Below are 12,403 nucleotides of genomic sequence, written 5' to 3'. Positions count from 1 at the left end.
GGAGATGTTGGGGGTCCCAGTGTCTTCCCTTGGCACTCCTCTGCTATGGAACAGGTGGACATCACCCTGAACTACTCCTGAACTTGTCCTCTGCTGCTCTGAGGTAGGTGGCTCAAGCTGTGGGGGCTTAGCTGGGTGGGAGAGGGACTCTTGGCAGTGTTTAGTGAAACTGCAGCTTTGTTTGGCTGCACTGGTGTTGGCTTTGGTCAGGTTTGCTCTCTTGTCTTGGCTGTAATGTGTGGTTGATGCCCTGCAGTTTCAGCTTTCTGTGCTTGGTCTGGAAATAATGTCACTGGGGAGCTCTTATGTGAAGTTTCCTGCAAGTCAGATCTGGACCTGGTTGGGGTTTGCCTGCCTTGCTGCTCCCTGCTCCAGTTCTGCCTCTCCCGGGAGATGCTCTTGTGCCTTTTCTCAGCCCTCTTCTCTCCCACTGTTGCCAGTGATGGGAGCCCAGATCCTCCTCTGGAGCATCTTGAGTTTACACTTGGAGGCTTTGGGATAGGAAAAAGTTAGGAGGTCACCGTGGTCCAAGGCTTTCAGTGTCCAGGTCAAACACAAGACACCTTAGCACTGGTGGGCTGCCATGGAGACCCACTCGTAACTAAGCAGGATAGAAAGCAACCAAAGTTCCCTCTTTACAATGGTTTCTCCATAAACCTGGGAAGAGGATGAGGAAAAGCACCAAGTGCTCTGGGCTTTCCATTCTGGCAAGATTTTGTTTGGTGTTCAGATGAAACTGCAGAATACCTCATCTAGAAACAATTCTGCTGGTTTCATTGAGTGTGTGTGTTGGCGTGTTCAGAGCAGCAGCTTTGCTTCTTTGTCTGCTCCCAGGGTGCTGGTCCTGGTTAAAGCTGGGAGGAGGATGCCCCTCAAGCTGGGTGAAAGCCCAGATGGAGCTTGGGAGCCAGGATTGTGTTGGGTCCTGGCAGCCCCACTGCACTAACTGGTTTGTGTCTTGGATGTGGAGCCTGGAGCTGACACAAACCAACCACCAGCAGCCTGGCTGTTGGAGTCTCTGTACCCCAGGAGAAACTGGTGGAGCAGAACTGGTGCAATATCCCAAAGGTTTCCTTAATGGGACTGGTGCTTCTTCTCCACTGTGCCATTTTTACTGCTTCATCTGATTTCAACCCAGCACAACCTGTCCCACCCCTCAGGACTTGCCAGGATCATGCCTGCCTGGCACCAGCCTCTGGAAATGAGTTTCCAGCCCAGTGAGGGTGCAGGCCCAGTGCTGGTGGGTTCTGCTGTTGGACAGCAGGGTCCCATCTCAGTCCCTGCACACAAGCTGGAGGTGAGGCTGCTCCTTCAGCCTTTAAGGCTGCTGAGATCCTCCTGCATAAGATGCTGTTCATGTGGCAAGTCAGAGAGCAGCCAACACTGTCTGGTGTCTTCCCTAAACCTATTTATTTTGAAGCTTGCCTTGCTTGAGGTCTCCCTGGAGGAGAGTATTTCCAGGCCTCACTTCTCCTCTGCTTTCTTTCCCAGACAGATCCAGCAGGATCTCTTCCTCCTTCCCAGAGTGGAGGTTTCTCCAGGGTTCTGCCCTGCTCTCACCTTCCCCTCCTTGTAACACAAACTGGACCTGTTTGCTGCCTTTCAGCCCTGGCTCATACCTGCTGTTACAGGGGAGTTTCCAGCTTCTTCCAGATGTGAGATGGCAAATTTAAATATTGCAATTACTAACTTGTAACCAAGCCTTGTACTTCATTAATGTAAGAGGAGGAATCTGCTACGGCTACAAGGACAATTAAATATTAGAGAATGTCTTTGATTCACATTCCTGCTGTGTAAATGGGAGGCAGGTTGCTGTATGCTCCTTGCCTTTGCGCTCACGAAATGAAAAGCACACCCACTGCAAGTTGTCCTTTGATAGATTTTTAATATGATTTTAAAGAGTTTTGTTTGGCCTCATTCTTATTCAATGAGATTAATTTAAAGCACTTATCCCCTGGGTTTAAGTCAATCCATGTAGGATTTGGGACGGGGGTTTGTGGCCCGGGGAGGGGGGGGTTGTTTGCAGGCCTCTCTGAAAGACTCCTTTCCCACTTCATTAACCCCGAGCTGGGACCGACCCCCTCGCCCCCCCTTCCTCCTCCTCCTCGCCCCAGCCCGGGCCGGGGGATTTACCAAACTCTCCCATTCACATGCAAAGGACCAGCCCAGTCCACAAAGCCCGGGGGCTCTCTCCCCAAGGCGTGGTTGTGCATTTGACCGAGCCGACAATAACCCACCCGGCCGGGCTCGGGGGTACCGGGGCAAACCCCCCGGGTCTGGCCGGGACAAGGGTACCGGCCTGGAACCCGGCCCCGGTGAAGGGGGGACCTTTGGGTGCTGGCGGAAAGGGAGTTACGGAAGGGCCCGGGGTGGCGGTGGAGGGGCGGGGGGGTTGGGCTGTGGTGGTCCGGGGGGGTTGGGTTGAGCCCGCAGCCCATCTGTCGGCTCCCCGAGCCGGCGATCCGCTGCCCGGCTGTCCCGGGGACCAGCTGCCGGGCTCGCTGGCCGAGGCCAGATGAGCGACACTTTTCAAAGGTGGAAACAATCCATTTTCCAAAGCGATCATTTAAAGCACTTAGGCAATTATACACTTAAGATTAACGTTAATAATTCACCGGCGCCGCGGCTATCATCGCACCGGCCAGCATCGCCCCGTCCCCCGCTGCTTCTCTCCCCGCCGACCCCGGCCCAGCGGCCGAACAGTCGGTACCGCATGCCGGCACTGGGACCGGGACCGGGGGGGGGTTCCGGCTCCCGGGGGAGGGAGTCGGTCCCGGGGGTGGGGGGCTCCCTTCCATGAGAGGTGGGAAAACTCTTTGCTTTTCCCTTTCTCCCGGTGGCGGCTGATCCGGCAGAGCAAACAAGCAGGAGGAGAAGAAAGGGCCGGCGGAGGCGAGACCCGTTTGTTTGTAAAGAAGTTTTATTTCCACATTTAAAAAAGGGGAGAGGGAGGGATGGGGAGCGGGAGCGATGCCCCAAGCCCCCCACCCCTCCTCCCGCCCCGGCCGGGCCGGCCCCGGGATACAGACTGACAAGAATCACTTACACAAATACGCCCTCAGGGTTCACAAATAAATAATTCATATACATTTTGCGCACCGTATTTACATTTCGCCGCGCTTTTTTGCTGTTGTTGTGTTGGGTTTTGGTGGTTTTTTGTTTTTGTTTGCTTATGTGTTGTTTTAGTTATGGACATCCCAAAGTCTTGCTGCGGCGGGCGGGGGCCAGCGATCCTGCACCCCCCCGAACAGTTCTTCCCGGTGGCGGGGTCGGGGAGCCGGGGAAGGTGAGGAGGGGGCTCCCCGGAGCTTTCCGTGGGAGGGGTGGCTCGGTCCCCTCTGGCAGTTCGTGGGGAGGGGACAGAGAAGCGAAGTCGTGTGTCCCCCCCGGGAGCAGCCACCCACTGCCCGTGCTCCCGGCACCGTCCCAAGCCGGGGGGGGACACGGCAGCCACCCCGCTGCCCTTCGGCGGCGTGTGCCCCAAGGGGGGAGGGATGTGAGGCGGGGAGGGGGGGCAGTTCTGCCGACTCTCCGTCCTGCCAAACCCTCCCTGGCTTCTTGCGTTCTTTATATATATTTTTAAAAAAGGAAGGAGGGTGAGGTCTCATTTATATATATATATATATTTAGGGATAAACGGGAGTCTGTCGCTTGTTCACGGCCCCAGCGTTGGGGTGGCCCCCTCCCGGTCGGAGCGGGCTGGGTGGTATCGGTGGTGCCGGTGCTCACCGGGGCTGCGCGGCCCGGGGCAGGACGCCGGGCAGCGGGGGCAGGGGCGGTGGGGGCTCGCTGCCGCCCTGAAGTCCGTGGATGAGGATGCGGGGCACCAAGGGTCTCTGTAGGGCGGGCGGGGGGGCGCTGGGACCGCGGTACAGGTAGAGAGCGGCGCCGGGATCCAAGTTGGAGACCAAACTCTGCGGGTAGAAGTAGGGCGAGGGGAACATCCTCTGGAGGGCTGAGTAGTTGCCAGCTTCGGCCAGAAGCTCCAGGCCCACCGCGGTCTGCCTTTTCCACTTGGTCCTGTAGAGAAGACAAGTCGAAAGAAGGGGTCAAGGAGGGAGGGATGCTCCAAAACCCTCTCCCGGGTTATTTTTACTCTGCATATCCCCTTTCCCTGGGCTCTGCTCCCATTCTGCATCCTCTCTTCCCCCGCCGGCTCCCGGGGCCGGTCCCCTTCTGTACAATTGGGAACTGATGTGACACGATATGATACGATACGATACGATATGATATGATATGATATGATATGATATGATATGATACCATGGGGTGTAATGGGGTCTTAAGGGGAGGACCAACCCAGTGTGGGGGACATAGAACCCCTATTAACCGGGCGAAGGGTCTTTCCTCCCCGCTGTTCCCCACCGTGGCAGCCCGGCGTGAGCGCCCACGGAGCATTCCCGGAGCCACAACTGGGCTGGGATCCTCTGTCAGTGTGGAAAATATTGCGGTATCAATCGCGACCAACGTTTCAGTCCCTTCAGAGGGTGTAAATTCGAGATTACAAATTATACAATGCCTGTGGCATCTCGTGTGTGACACGGGGGATCCTATCCCCACCAGCTCCGGTGACGCTTCCATCACCGCGGCCCCGCTTCGGGACCCTCCCCCCAAACCAACCCCAGGCTGGGGCTGCTGTGGCCAGACCGGGCGGCTGTGGCCGCGACCCGGGCCTTTCGTTTGCGTCAGATATGTGTGCATATCTATCTCTATATATAGGTATATATTTAGATATTTATAGAGAGCCATTTATATTTTTATGTATGTGCATAAATACATGCATATACTGCTGTGTGCACAGCTATGTGTGTGTCAAGTCTCACGGAGAAACCCCCAGCTCCGGGATCTGGCCCACGCTGGGGCCACCGGGGGGTCTGGGTGGTTGGGGAGGGGGCTGGGGACACCGGTCCGGGTCCAGCGTGTCCTTGCAGGATGGAATTGAGGAAAGGCTGCCAGGAGGGGGTGAGCACACAGCCCCCGCCACCCCTAAAAAGCTCTCTACCCCCCGCCGCTAGGATAACTCGGGAATCTTTACATATGGCTATGGAAATAGGGGGAGGGACGGTTAAAACCGGGGAGGAGGGGAACGAGGGGACGGGGGTGGGGGCTGCAGCCGGGGGTCTCTCGTTTCGTGGCCGTGGCAATGATCGGGGCTGGGTAAGCGCCGACGAGGATGTCCGGATGAATCCACTGAAGCCATCACACCAACCCTTTTACAGATTTGTCGCTGAAGAGCTAAACCTATTTCCAGCAGTAAATTATTCATAATAATAATAATTGTGTAATTACTGTAAGGATGTTAATTATTGATGTCCAAAGCAGTAATTGCTATCTATTATTAATGGGCCGATGTGTTAGGCAGTTGTGTTTAGCTGCAAGCCCGGTCTTGCTTCCACGGCTTTCTGGGGCTGGGGGCATGGATTGTCCCGTCCCCCCCCCGCCCCAAATCTCGGCATCACTTTTATCTCCTTTACTTTGGGGTAAAAGGTCCCCGGGATGGGGAAGAATGGAGGGGACCGCGCGTCTTCTGGTGCTAGGAGGGACGGGGTGGCCGTGGGGTGCAAAAGCCCTGCCTGGTTTGGGGGTGTGGGGCTGGGGAGAGGGGCAGGATGGGGACCCTGGCGCTGTGGGCGGGAGGGAAGGGTGCAATTTTTTTACCTTCTGTTCTGGTACCACGTTTTCACCTGCGTGTCGGTGAGGTTGAGGGAGGCCGCCAGCTCCATCCTGTCCTGCACGCTCAGGTACTTTTGCCTCTCGAAGCTGCGCTCCAGCTGGGCCAGCTGATGGTCGGTGAAGGCGGTGCGGGCTTTGCGCGGCTTTTTGAGCCGCACCGGAGGGCTGTCCCGGGAGCTGGAGATCTCTCGGTCTCCTTCTTCTTTTACTGGGCCGGGAGAGAGGAAGAAAAGCCAGGTCAGGGCAACAAGGGAAGGGAAATACCCTCAGAAAAGAGGAGTGACCCAGTGCAGCCGTCAGCCGCAGGAGCTGGGCTCAGACGGAGTCGGGCTCACGGTGCTTTTGCTCCCCAGCCCCGGGAATTTTCACCCACAGGGCACTCGGGGGGTCCCCGAGCCGGGCCTGGCCTTTCCCCATCTCAAGGACCCGGGAGAGGAGCCGGAGCTTCAGGCTGAGCTGCGGGGGGCCCGGCCCGGCCCCGCCACGCTCCTGCCCGGCCCCCCCACCCCCGCATCCCCCTCACCCCCCTTTCTCAGGGGGCAGGACCCTACCCTGGGCTCATTCCTCAGACCCCAACAGTCTTTTTTGTGCTTTATTTTTTTTCCTTCTCCTCCCCCCTTTTTTTTTAATCTCTCTAATATTTTTTTTTTTTTTAATAAATCGCAAAACAAAACCAACCGAAAAATAAAATTCTAAGCCAACATTTTTGGAGAGGGAAAGTCCCGGGGACGGTGCTGCTTCTCATCCACCGCGGAGAAGCCTCCATCCTCCCGGGGATGCTGCCGGGGCACGGAACAAACTTCCCCTCTCCAGGGCGTACAACGAAATCCTGGGGAAGGGGCCCCGCAAGCCACTGTCCCTCTCGTTATTTATCTCAGAAATTACCGAATGAGCCGGGCTGGTGGCGGCTCGTTGGGGTGGTCCGTACATACGCACCGGCGGAGCGACGCGGGAATTTACGCTGCGAAACATTAGTAGGTGAAGGGAAAATACCGAAGTAGAAAAAGGGAAAAAAACCCAAGCAAAAAACCAAAAAAAAGCGCGAGGGTGAAATGAAATCGTTGTTATGCCCGCCTTTCCTACCATTCTGGAAGAGATTATGTGGCAAAAAGACTCAGTTTATACAATTCGGAGGCATTTGCTTTGGGTTTTGGTTTTGTTTTGTTTTGTTTTTTTACTGGTTTATGTTAAATTTGCTGGCGGCGGGGGTTAGCAGGGACAGGGCTGGAGCCGAACGCGAGCTGATTTGTCTCTGTAGGAAGACAATAATCCGGTTAATTGAGCCACCGGGGAGTGAAATCCTTCAACCAGAAATCCCGGCTCTACCCGAGCCGGGGACGAACCTTAAAAAAGGGAAACCGGGCTCCGGTTCCCAGGGAAAGCGGCAGCGGAGGGGCCGGATCCAGATTCGGCCGGGGGTCCTGGTCCCGCTTTATTCTAGAAAGGGCCCCAAAGTTTGTGCGGAGTTTTTCCGCGGAGAAAAACAAGGCTCCGGCCTCCTGCACCCCGTGAAGGGAAATCCACCCCGGGCTGGTCCTCGGCTCCTAAAAAGTTCTGCTCGCCAAAGGGCTGCGCTCGGCTCCGGCTCTCTCCCCCGGCTATTCGTAGCTTTAAAAAATTATATTATTAATAATGCAAATATAAAACTAAATATTATGTGGCTTTTTTTCCGGCGTGGGGCAAATTCTGCTGCCGGCGCAGGTAAATCAGTTGGGTTTTTCTGCCCCGGGAAAGGCCATTTCCAAAGCAGCAAAAACCATGCATTTCGTTGGGTGCTGGGACTTTCACCCGCTACTTCGCTGAAACCCCGTTTTTACCCTCATTTAAGGGGTGGTTTCCTTCCCATTTAGGCTGTGTTTTCCCGCTACTTAAGCGTTGCTTTTCTCTTAATGGAAGTTCTGTTTTTCACCCATTTAAGGCTCCACCATCACCCACCCTCCGATTTAAAGGCTGGTTTTCCCCCATTTAGACTGTGGTGGGGGTTTTTTTCCTATTTTAGCGGTTTTCCTCTCCTCGATTTAAGAGATGTGGTGGTGGTTGGTTTGGTTTTTTTCTTTTCTTTTTCTTTCTTTTTTTTTTTTTTTTTTTTTTTTTTTTTTTTTTTTTCTTTTTTTTTTTTTCTTTTTTTTTTTCTTTTTTTTTCCTATTCTTTTTTTCATTTTTCCCCTCAGTTTGAACCGTGTTTTAACTGTGGCTGCCCCACTCAGTTACCCCGAGTGGGGACGAGGTAACAACCCCACTGTTGCCCTTCAGCCTGGGCTCGACCGGTTTTTTTGGGTTCGGATAACCCGCTTTTCCTCTCCTCCTCTTCCCTACCTTGTTTCGCGTCTGGGCGAGCTGGGGGAAGGGGAGGAAAGCTGAAGGAATTTGGATGGGGGCTGGGTGTAGAAGACTCTTTTCGATCCCAACCCCGCAAAACTCGTTCTCTCGGGTCACTTCCCAACCCGGCACCGTCCTCGGGCTCCGTCCCTCGTTCTTTGCGAAAATGCCCCCGCGATGCCCGGGGGCTCCCGCAGCCTTTAGAGGCTCTTTTTTTAAAGGCGAATTTTGTTGGTTTTTTTTTTTCTCCGTGAAGTGGGTGTCAGCTCAGCAGCTCCGGATGGCTGAGGGTACATTTGCAAGCGGGTTGAGGCTCGGCCCTTCCCCCAACTTTTCCTGCCAGCCTCCCCTAAAGCCCAGCTGCCCCATAAGGTGTCATCGTCTCTCCTTTCTCACCACAGCCGAGTTCCCTCGTCTTCCCCTCTCAAACACCAGGCAAACAATTTTTTCCTGGTGAAAGTTTTTTGCAGGGGTGATATGGAAGGGGGGAAAATGAGCGAAGGCTAAACTGCTCCGGGGGTGCGAGGACCGACCCCAAAACCTTTAACCCTTTCCCTCTTTGTTGTTACCGTGCTTCCCTCTGCCCCGGCTGCCGCAGGGGGAGGCCGGGAAGGGGCTGCGAGGGGCCCGGGAGGCCGAAGCCCCCGGTACGGGGCGAGCAGTTTCCGCATCTCGCCCCAGCTGCCGTGCTCGGTTTTAAACCATCTCCAGAATAATAATACAAATAATACAAATCGAATCAAATCCCACCGACTTTCATGTTCGTTTCTCACCGAAGCAGGGGAAATACCCGGCAAATCCGTGATAATTTTATTATTGTTTTCTTTTTATTTATTTTTTTATCCCGAGGCAGAAATCCGCCCTGGTTCTCCTCTCTCCTTTCCCCGCGGGTAAGAACGAAACAGCCGAATCTTTCCCCGCGGAAACAGCCCGGAGGATCCCCCGAGTGCGTTTGGGGAAGCACCGATCGCCCCAACCCCTCCACCGGGCCGAGCCCCCCCAAGTTTCTCCAAGTTGGTGCTGAGCCGTGGGGGACGACCAGTCCCGCGACCTCCCCCCACCCATCACTGCGTCTCGCCGGTGCCGGTTCCGTAGCGAGTTCCCGGCGTACCAGGAGGCTTCGGGACTGCCAGAGGCTTTGGGTCCAGACCGCCCTGGGGTAAGAGGCTCTTACCTTTGTATTCCGAGTCCGAAGAGGGGCTGCTGGTGTTTTTTTCAATTTTCTCCCTAAAATCCTCGCCGAGCTTGGTGGGAATTCTACCCGCCGGCTCTTGAGCGCCGTGAGGTCCATTGGTGCTGGAGTAAGGAGCGCAGGCTGCCAGGGGCTTGCAGTCGGCCAGGATGTCTCTGATGAGGAAGGAGGAGGTGACGGTCCGGGACTGGGAGGGAGCCGAGACCTGTCCCGGCTGGAGGTGGGCATCCAGGCCCGGCCGCGGTACCGCCGCCTCCAGGCACTCGCGGCCCGGTGAGCGGGGCGAGGGGCACCCGCTGCTGCCCTCGGAGCGGGGGCTCAGCTCCAGCGGGGATCGGCTGTCCCCCACCAGAGGGTCCCCTTTGGGCACGGCCGGGCTGCCGGCTCGGTGGGAGAGGATGGAGTCGATCCCAAACCCGGTGGAGCCCTCCATGGCCCCCGCGAGGTGCCGGCGCTCACACGGGCATTGGCGGGGAGGGAGCGGCGGAAGCGGTTAAATGATAATTAACAATAACAGAAGGGTGAAAAAAAAAAAAAAAAAAAAAAAGGAAAAAAATATTAAAATGGAAAAAAAAATACTAAAAAAAAGCAAAGTTCAGCCCGGGATCGGGGCAACAATCGCTGCAAGGCTCTTCGAGGCGCCGCGCGTTAGATCCAGGGCTGCTCCGTCTTCAGCATCGCGCCCAGCTGCACTCACAGACAGACAGACAGAAGAGGGGGGGGGAGGGAGGCAGAGTCAAACTTTGGCCGCCAAGGGGTGGGGGGACGAACCCCAACCTCAGCCGGGGTCTTGGCCCTCTACCCGGCCACCCCACCCTTTCCCGGAGAGGAGGTGGCGTGGGGCTGGGGGGCAGCCCGGGGGCTCCCAGCCGGAGGTGGGGAGGTAGCGATCGATAGTGAAGCGTCGCAGCGCCTTAACCACTTAATGATCCAGAAATCAATGGGGAAGGGCGAGGGGAGGGCGGAGGGGGTGGCCAGCCGTCGGGCCGCCGCGGCGCCCCCCTTTCCCCACCAGCTCCTCGGACAGCGCCGGGAGGGGCGGGAAACCGGAGTCACTCCGGAGCGAAAATGCTCATTCAGCACCTCGGACAGCACCCCAACGTCGGAGTCACTCCGGAATCCTTCAGCACCTCGGACAGAGGCGAGAACGCCTCTCCCTCCGGGAAGGGGGGGGGGGGAAATGGGGGAAAAAAGAGGAATTTGTGCCACTCCAGCTCGGGGACCCCTGTACCCCCCTTTCCTTCCCCCTCCGTGTGAACGCGCCCATTGGCCGTGAGGCGTTTTGGGGGATGTCACTCCCCGGCGGCGACACCTTGCAGCTTGATTAACGGGAATTAATTGCCGTCCGGATCCCCTCGCTTTCCGGGCAGTTTCCTCCCTCTTTTGCTGTCATTATACCGCTGATGGGGCTCGTAATGGGGTGATTAGCTGCGATGTGGGGAGGGAGGTGGCGGGGGGGGGGGAGTGTCAAGGGGTTGCTGCTTTCTGCTCGCCTCCCCCCGCAATTTGCCGATCTGCCAGGAAAGTTTTTCTGGGCGTTATAAATAAATAAAATTAAAAAAAGATAAAAAGAAAAAGGAAAAAACCCGAAACCCTCCCCAAAGCCCCAGAGCGGAGGCGGTCGCTCGGAACCCGAGGTGAGCGTCGGAGCTGCGAATTTCGTTGAATCCCTTCGAAATCGGTTATGACCGAGCCGAAAGATCTTTTAGAGCGACCGAACGCGGAGCCATCGGGCATCAAGCGGGACCGGGCATCCCCCCGCCAGCTCTCCCAGTGCTCAGCAGCAGGACCTACTGGTGCAGCTGGGAAGGAATCGAGCTCAGGGCGGATTTTTCCTGCCGTTTAAGTCCCATTTTAAATCAAACCCCGATGGCTCCAGCCCGTGATGCCCGCCCTGCCCGCTCCTTGCCCGCTCCCTGCCTGGGAGACACCAAATTTCCTCCCTCCAGCCCCGTCGGGGTTTTCTCTGCTGTCGATCTCCAAGGTTGGAGAGGGACCACCTCACGCAGGACTCCCACCTTCCTCCCGGTCAGTCTGGCTCCTGCCTCCTCCAGGGTTTATTTAGGGTTTTTTTCTTGGGGTTAGACCCTTCGCCGCGGAGATGAGGAAAATGTCCACCCCCGGGTGCGTGAAGCTGAGCCACTTTAGAGCGATGTCGCTGGGTATTTCTCAAATACTCGATTTTCTCTGTTCTCCACCTTCTCGGCCAGGCAGCTGCATCTTGTCCCTCTTCCAAAACCGCCCTTGGCCGGCAGCTTGGAGGCGATCAGCGAGGGGAGAGCTCCCCTCCCTCCCTTCCTCCCTCCTTCCCCCCCGGGGAAGCCCGGCTGCCAGCTGTCGGGCAGCGGCACAGGCAGGGCCCCCGCACCCCCTGCCCTCGGCCCTGCAGGCTCCGGGCCGGGTGGGATCGGGGCAGAGGAACAAAAGAACTTTAGAGGAGGAGAAGTTCAGGGACAAAATCAGCGTCAGCCCCTATCCCAGCCTGTCCCCATCCTGGAGATGTCACATGCCCGGTGCTGGGTGAAAGATCCCTTCTGCTGCTCTGCCCTGTCCCCTTCCCAGCACAGAGATGCTGACCCAGTGCCAGGGACTGGGGGCCAGGCTGAGGGGTCGTGGTCTGCCTGGGCTCGGTTTTGCAGCATCCACTTCCCCAAGCGGGACAAGTGTGGTGTTAGGCTGGACCAGAGCAACAGATGAGTAGGAACTGGTCCCAGTGAGAAATGGGGCAGAGACCGGCACTGAGGTTGTGTTTAGGGTCAGGAATAGGATGAGGGAATGGGCTGGGCTCTGATTTGGAATCAGGGTTTGGATCAGCCATGCAGGGACAGGTTTGGGCTGGTGGGTCTGCTGCTGGTTTTTCTTCTTTGGAATGAAACACTTGCCTTCAAACAACCATCAGGAAATTTCCAGATCAGACCCACTCTGATGCTGTGCAAGATTTTGAGGGTAGGATGTGTGTACAAGGGCTCCAATCCTCATCTCTGAGCAGATGTTACACTGTGCCATCTCAAGACGAGGCCCTAGGGACAGAGACTATAAGTTTTAGGCCACACTTGCAGTTCCCAGCAGCTACAGATACATTTGCTCCTCATCATCTAACGGAAGGTACTGAATAACAATGATAATGATAATAACATCTTAAATAATAAGAGTAACAATAATTATAACAATGGTTTCAGAACTAGACTCCCCAAGGCAGAAATGTGCCCTGTTCTGCCC

The 12,403-nt window shown here is 56.2% G+C and overlaps 1 protein-coding gene across 1 annotated transcript; it reads right to left on the bottom strand.

Annotated features, from left to right (window-relative positions):
• Positions 1 to 3,725: 3,725 nt before the first annotated feature.
• BARHL1 (BarH like homeobox 1) lies at positions 3,726 to 9,617 on the bottom strand. Its single transcript, XM_008491599.2, has 3 exons — positions 9,167 to 9,617; positions 5,659 to 5,881; positions 3,726 to 4,020 (listed from the first exon to the last, which is right to left on the bottom strand). Exons 1-3 carry the CDS (start codon positions 9,615 to 9,617, stop codon positions 3,726 to 3,728), a joined length of 969 nt encoding a protein of 322 aa, XP_008489821.2.
• Between the last annotated feature and the right edge of the window lie 2,786 nt (positions 9,618 to 12,403).

The sequence above is a fragment of the Calypte anna genome, chromosome 17 (assembly GCF_003957555.1).
Source record: "Calypte anna isolate BGI_N300 chromosome 17, bCalAnn1_v1.p, whole genome shotgun sequence".
Lineage (NCBI taxonomy): Eukaryota > Metazoa > Chordata > Aves > Apodiformes > Trochilidae > Calypte > Calypte anna.
This window is presented reverse-complemented; position numbering and strand designations above follow the sequence as displayed.

Excerpts from the sequence above, each read along its gene's own strand:
- BARHL1 (XM_008491599.2), bottom strand. The coding sequence starts at position 9,617 with ATGGAGGGCTCCACCGGGTTTGGGATCGACTCCATCCTCTCCCACCGA. Across the intron at positions 5,882-9,166 it reads TTCGGACTCGGAATACAAAG|TAAAAGAAGAAGGAGACCGA; the intron begins GTAAGAGCCTCT and ends CTCCCGGCCCAG. Across the intron at positions 4,021-5,658 it reads ACGTGGTACCAGAACAGAAG|GACCAAGTGGAAAAGGCAGA; the intron begins GTAAAAAAATTG and ends TCTTCTCTACAG.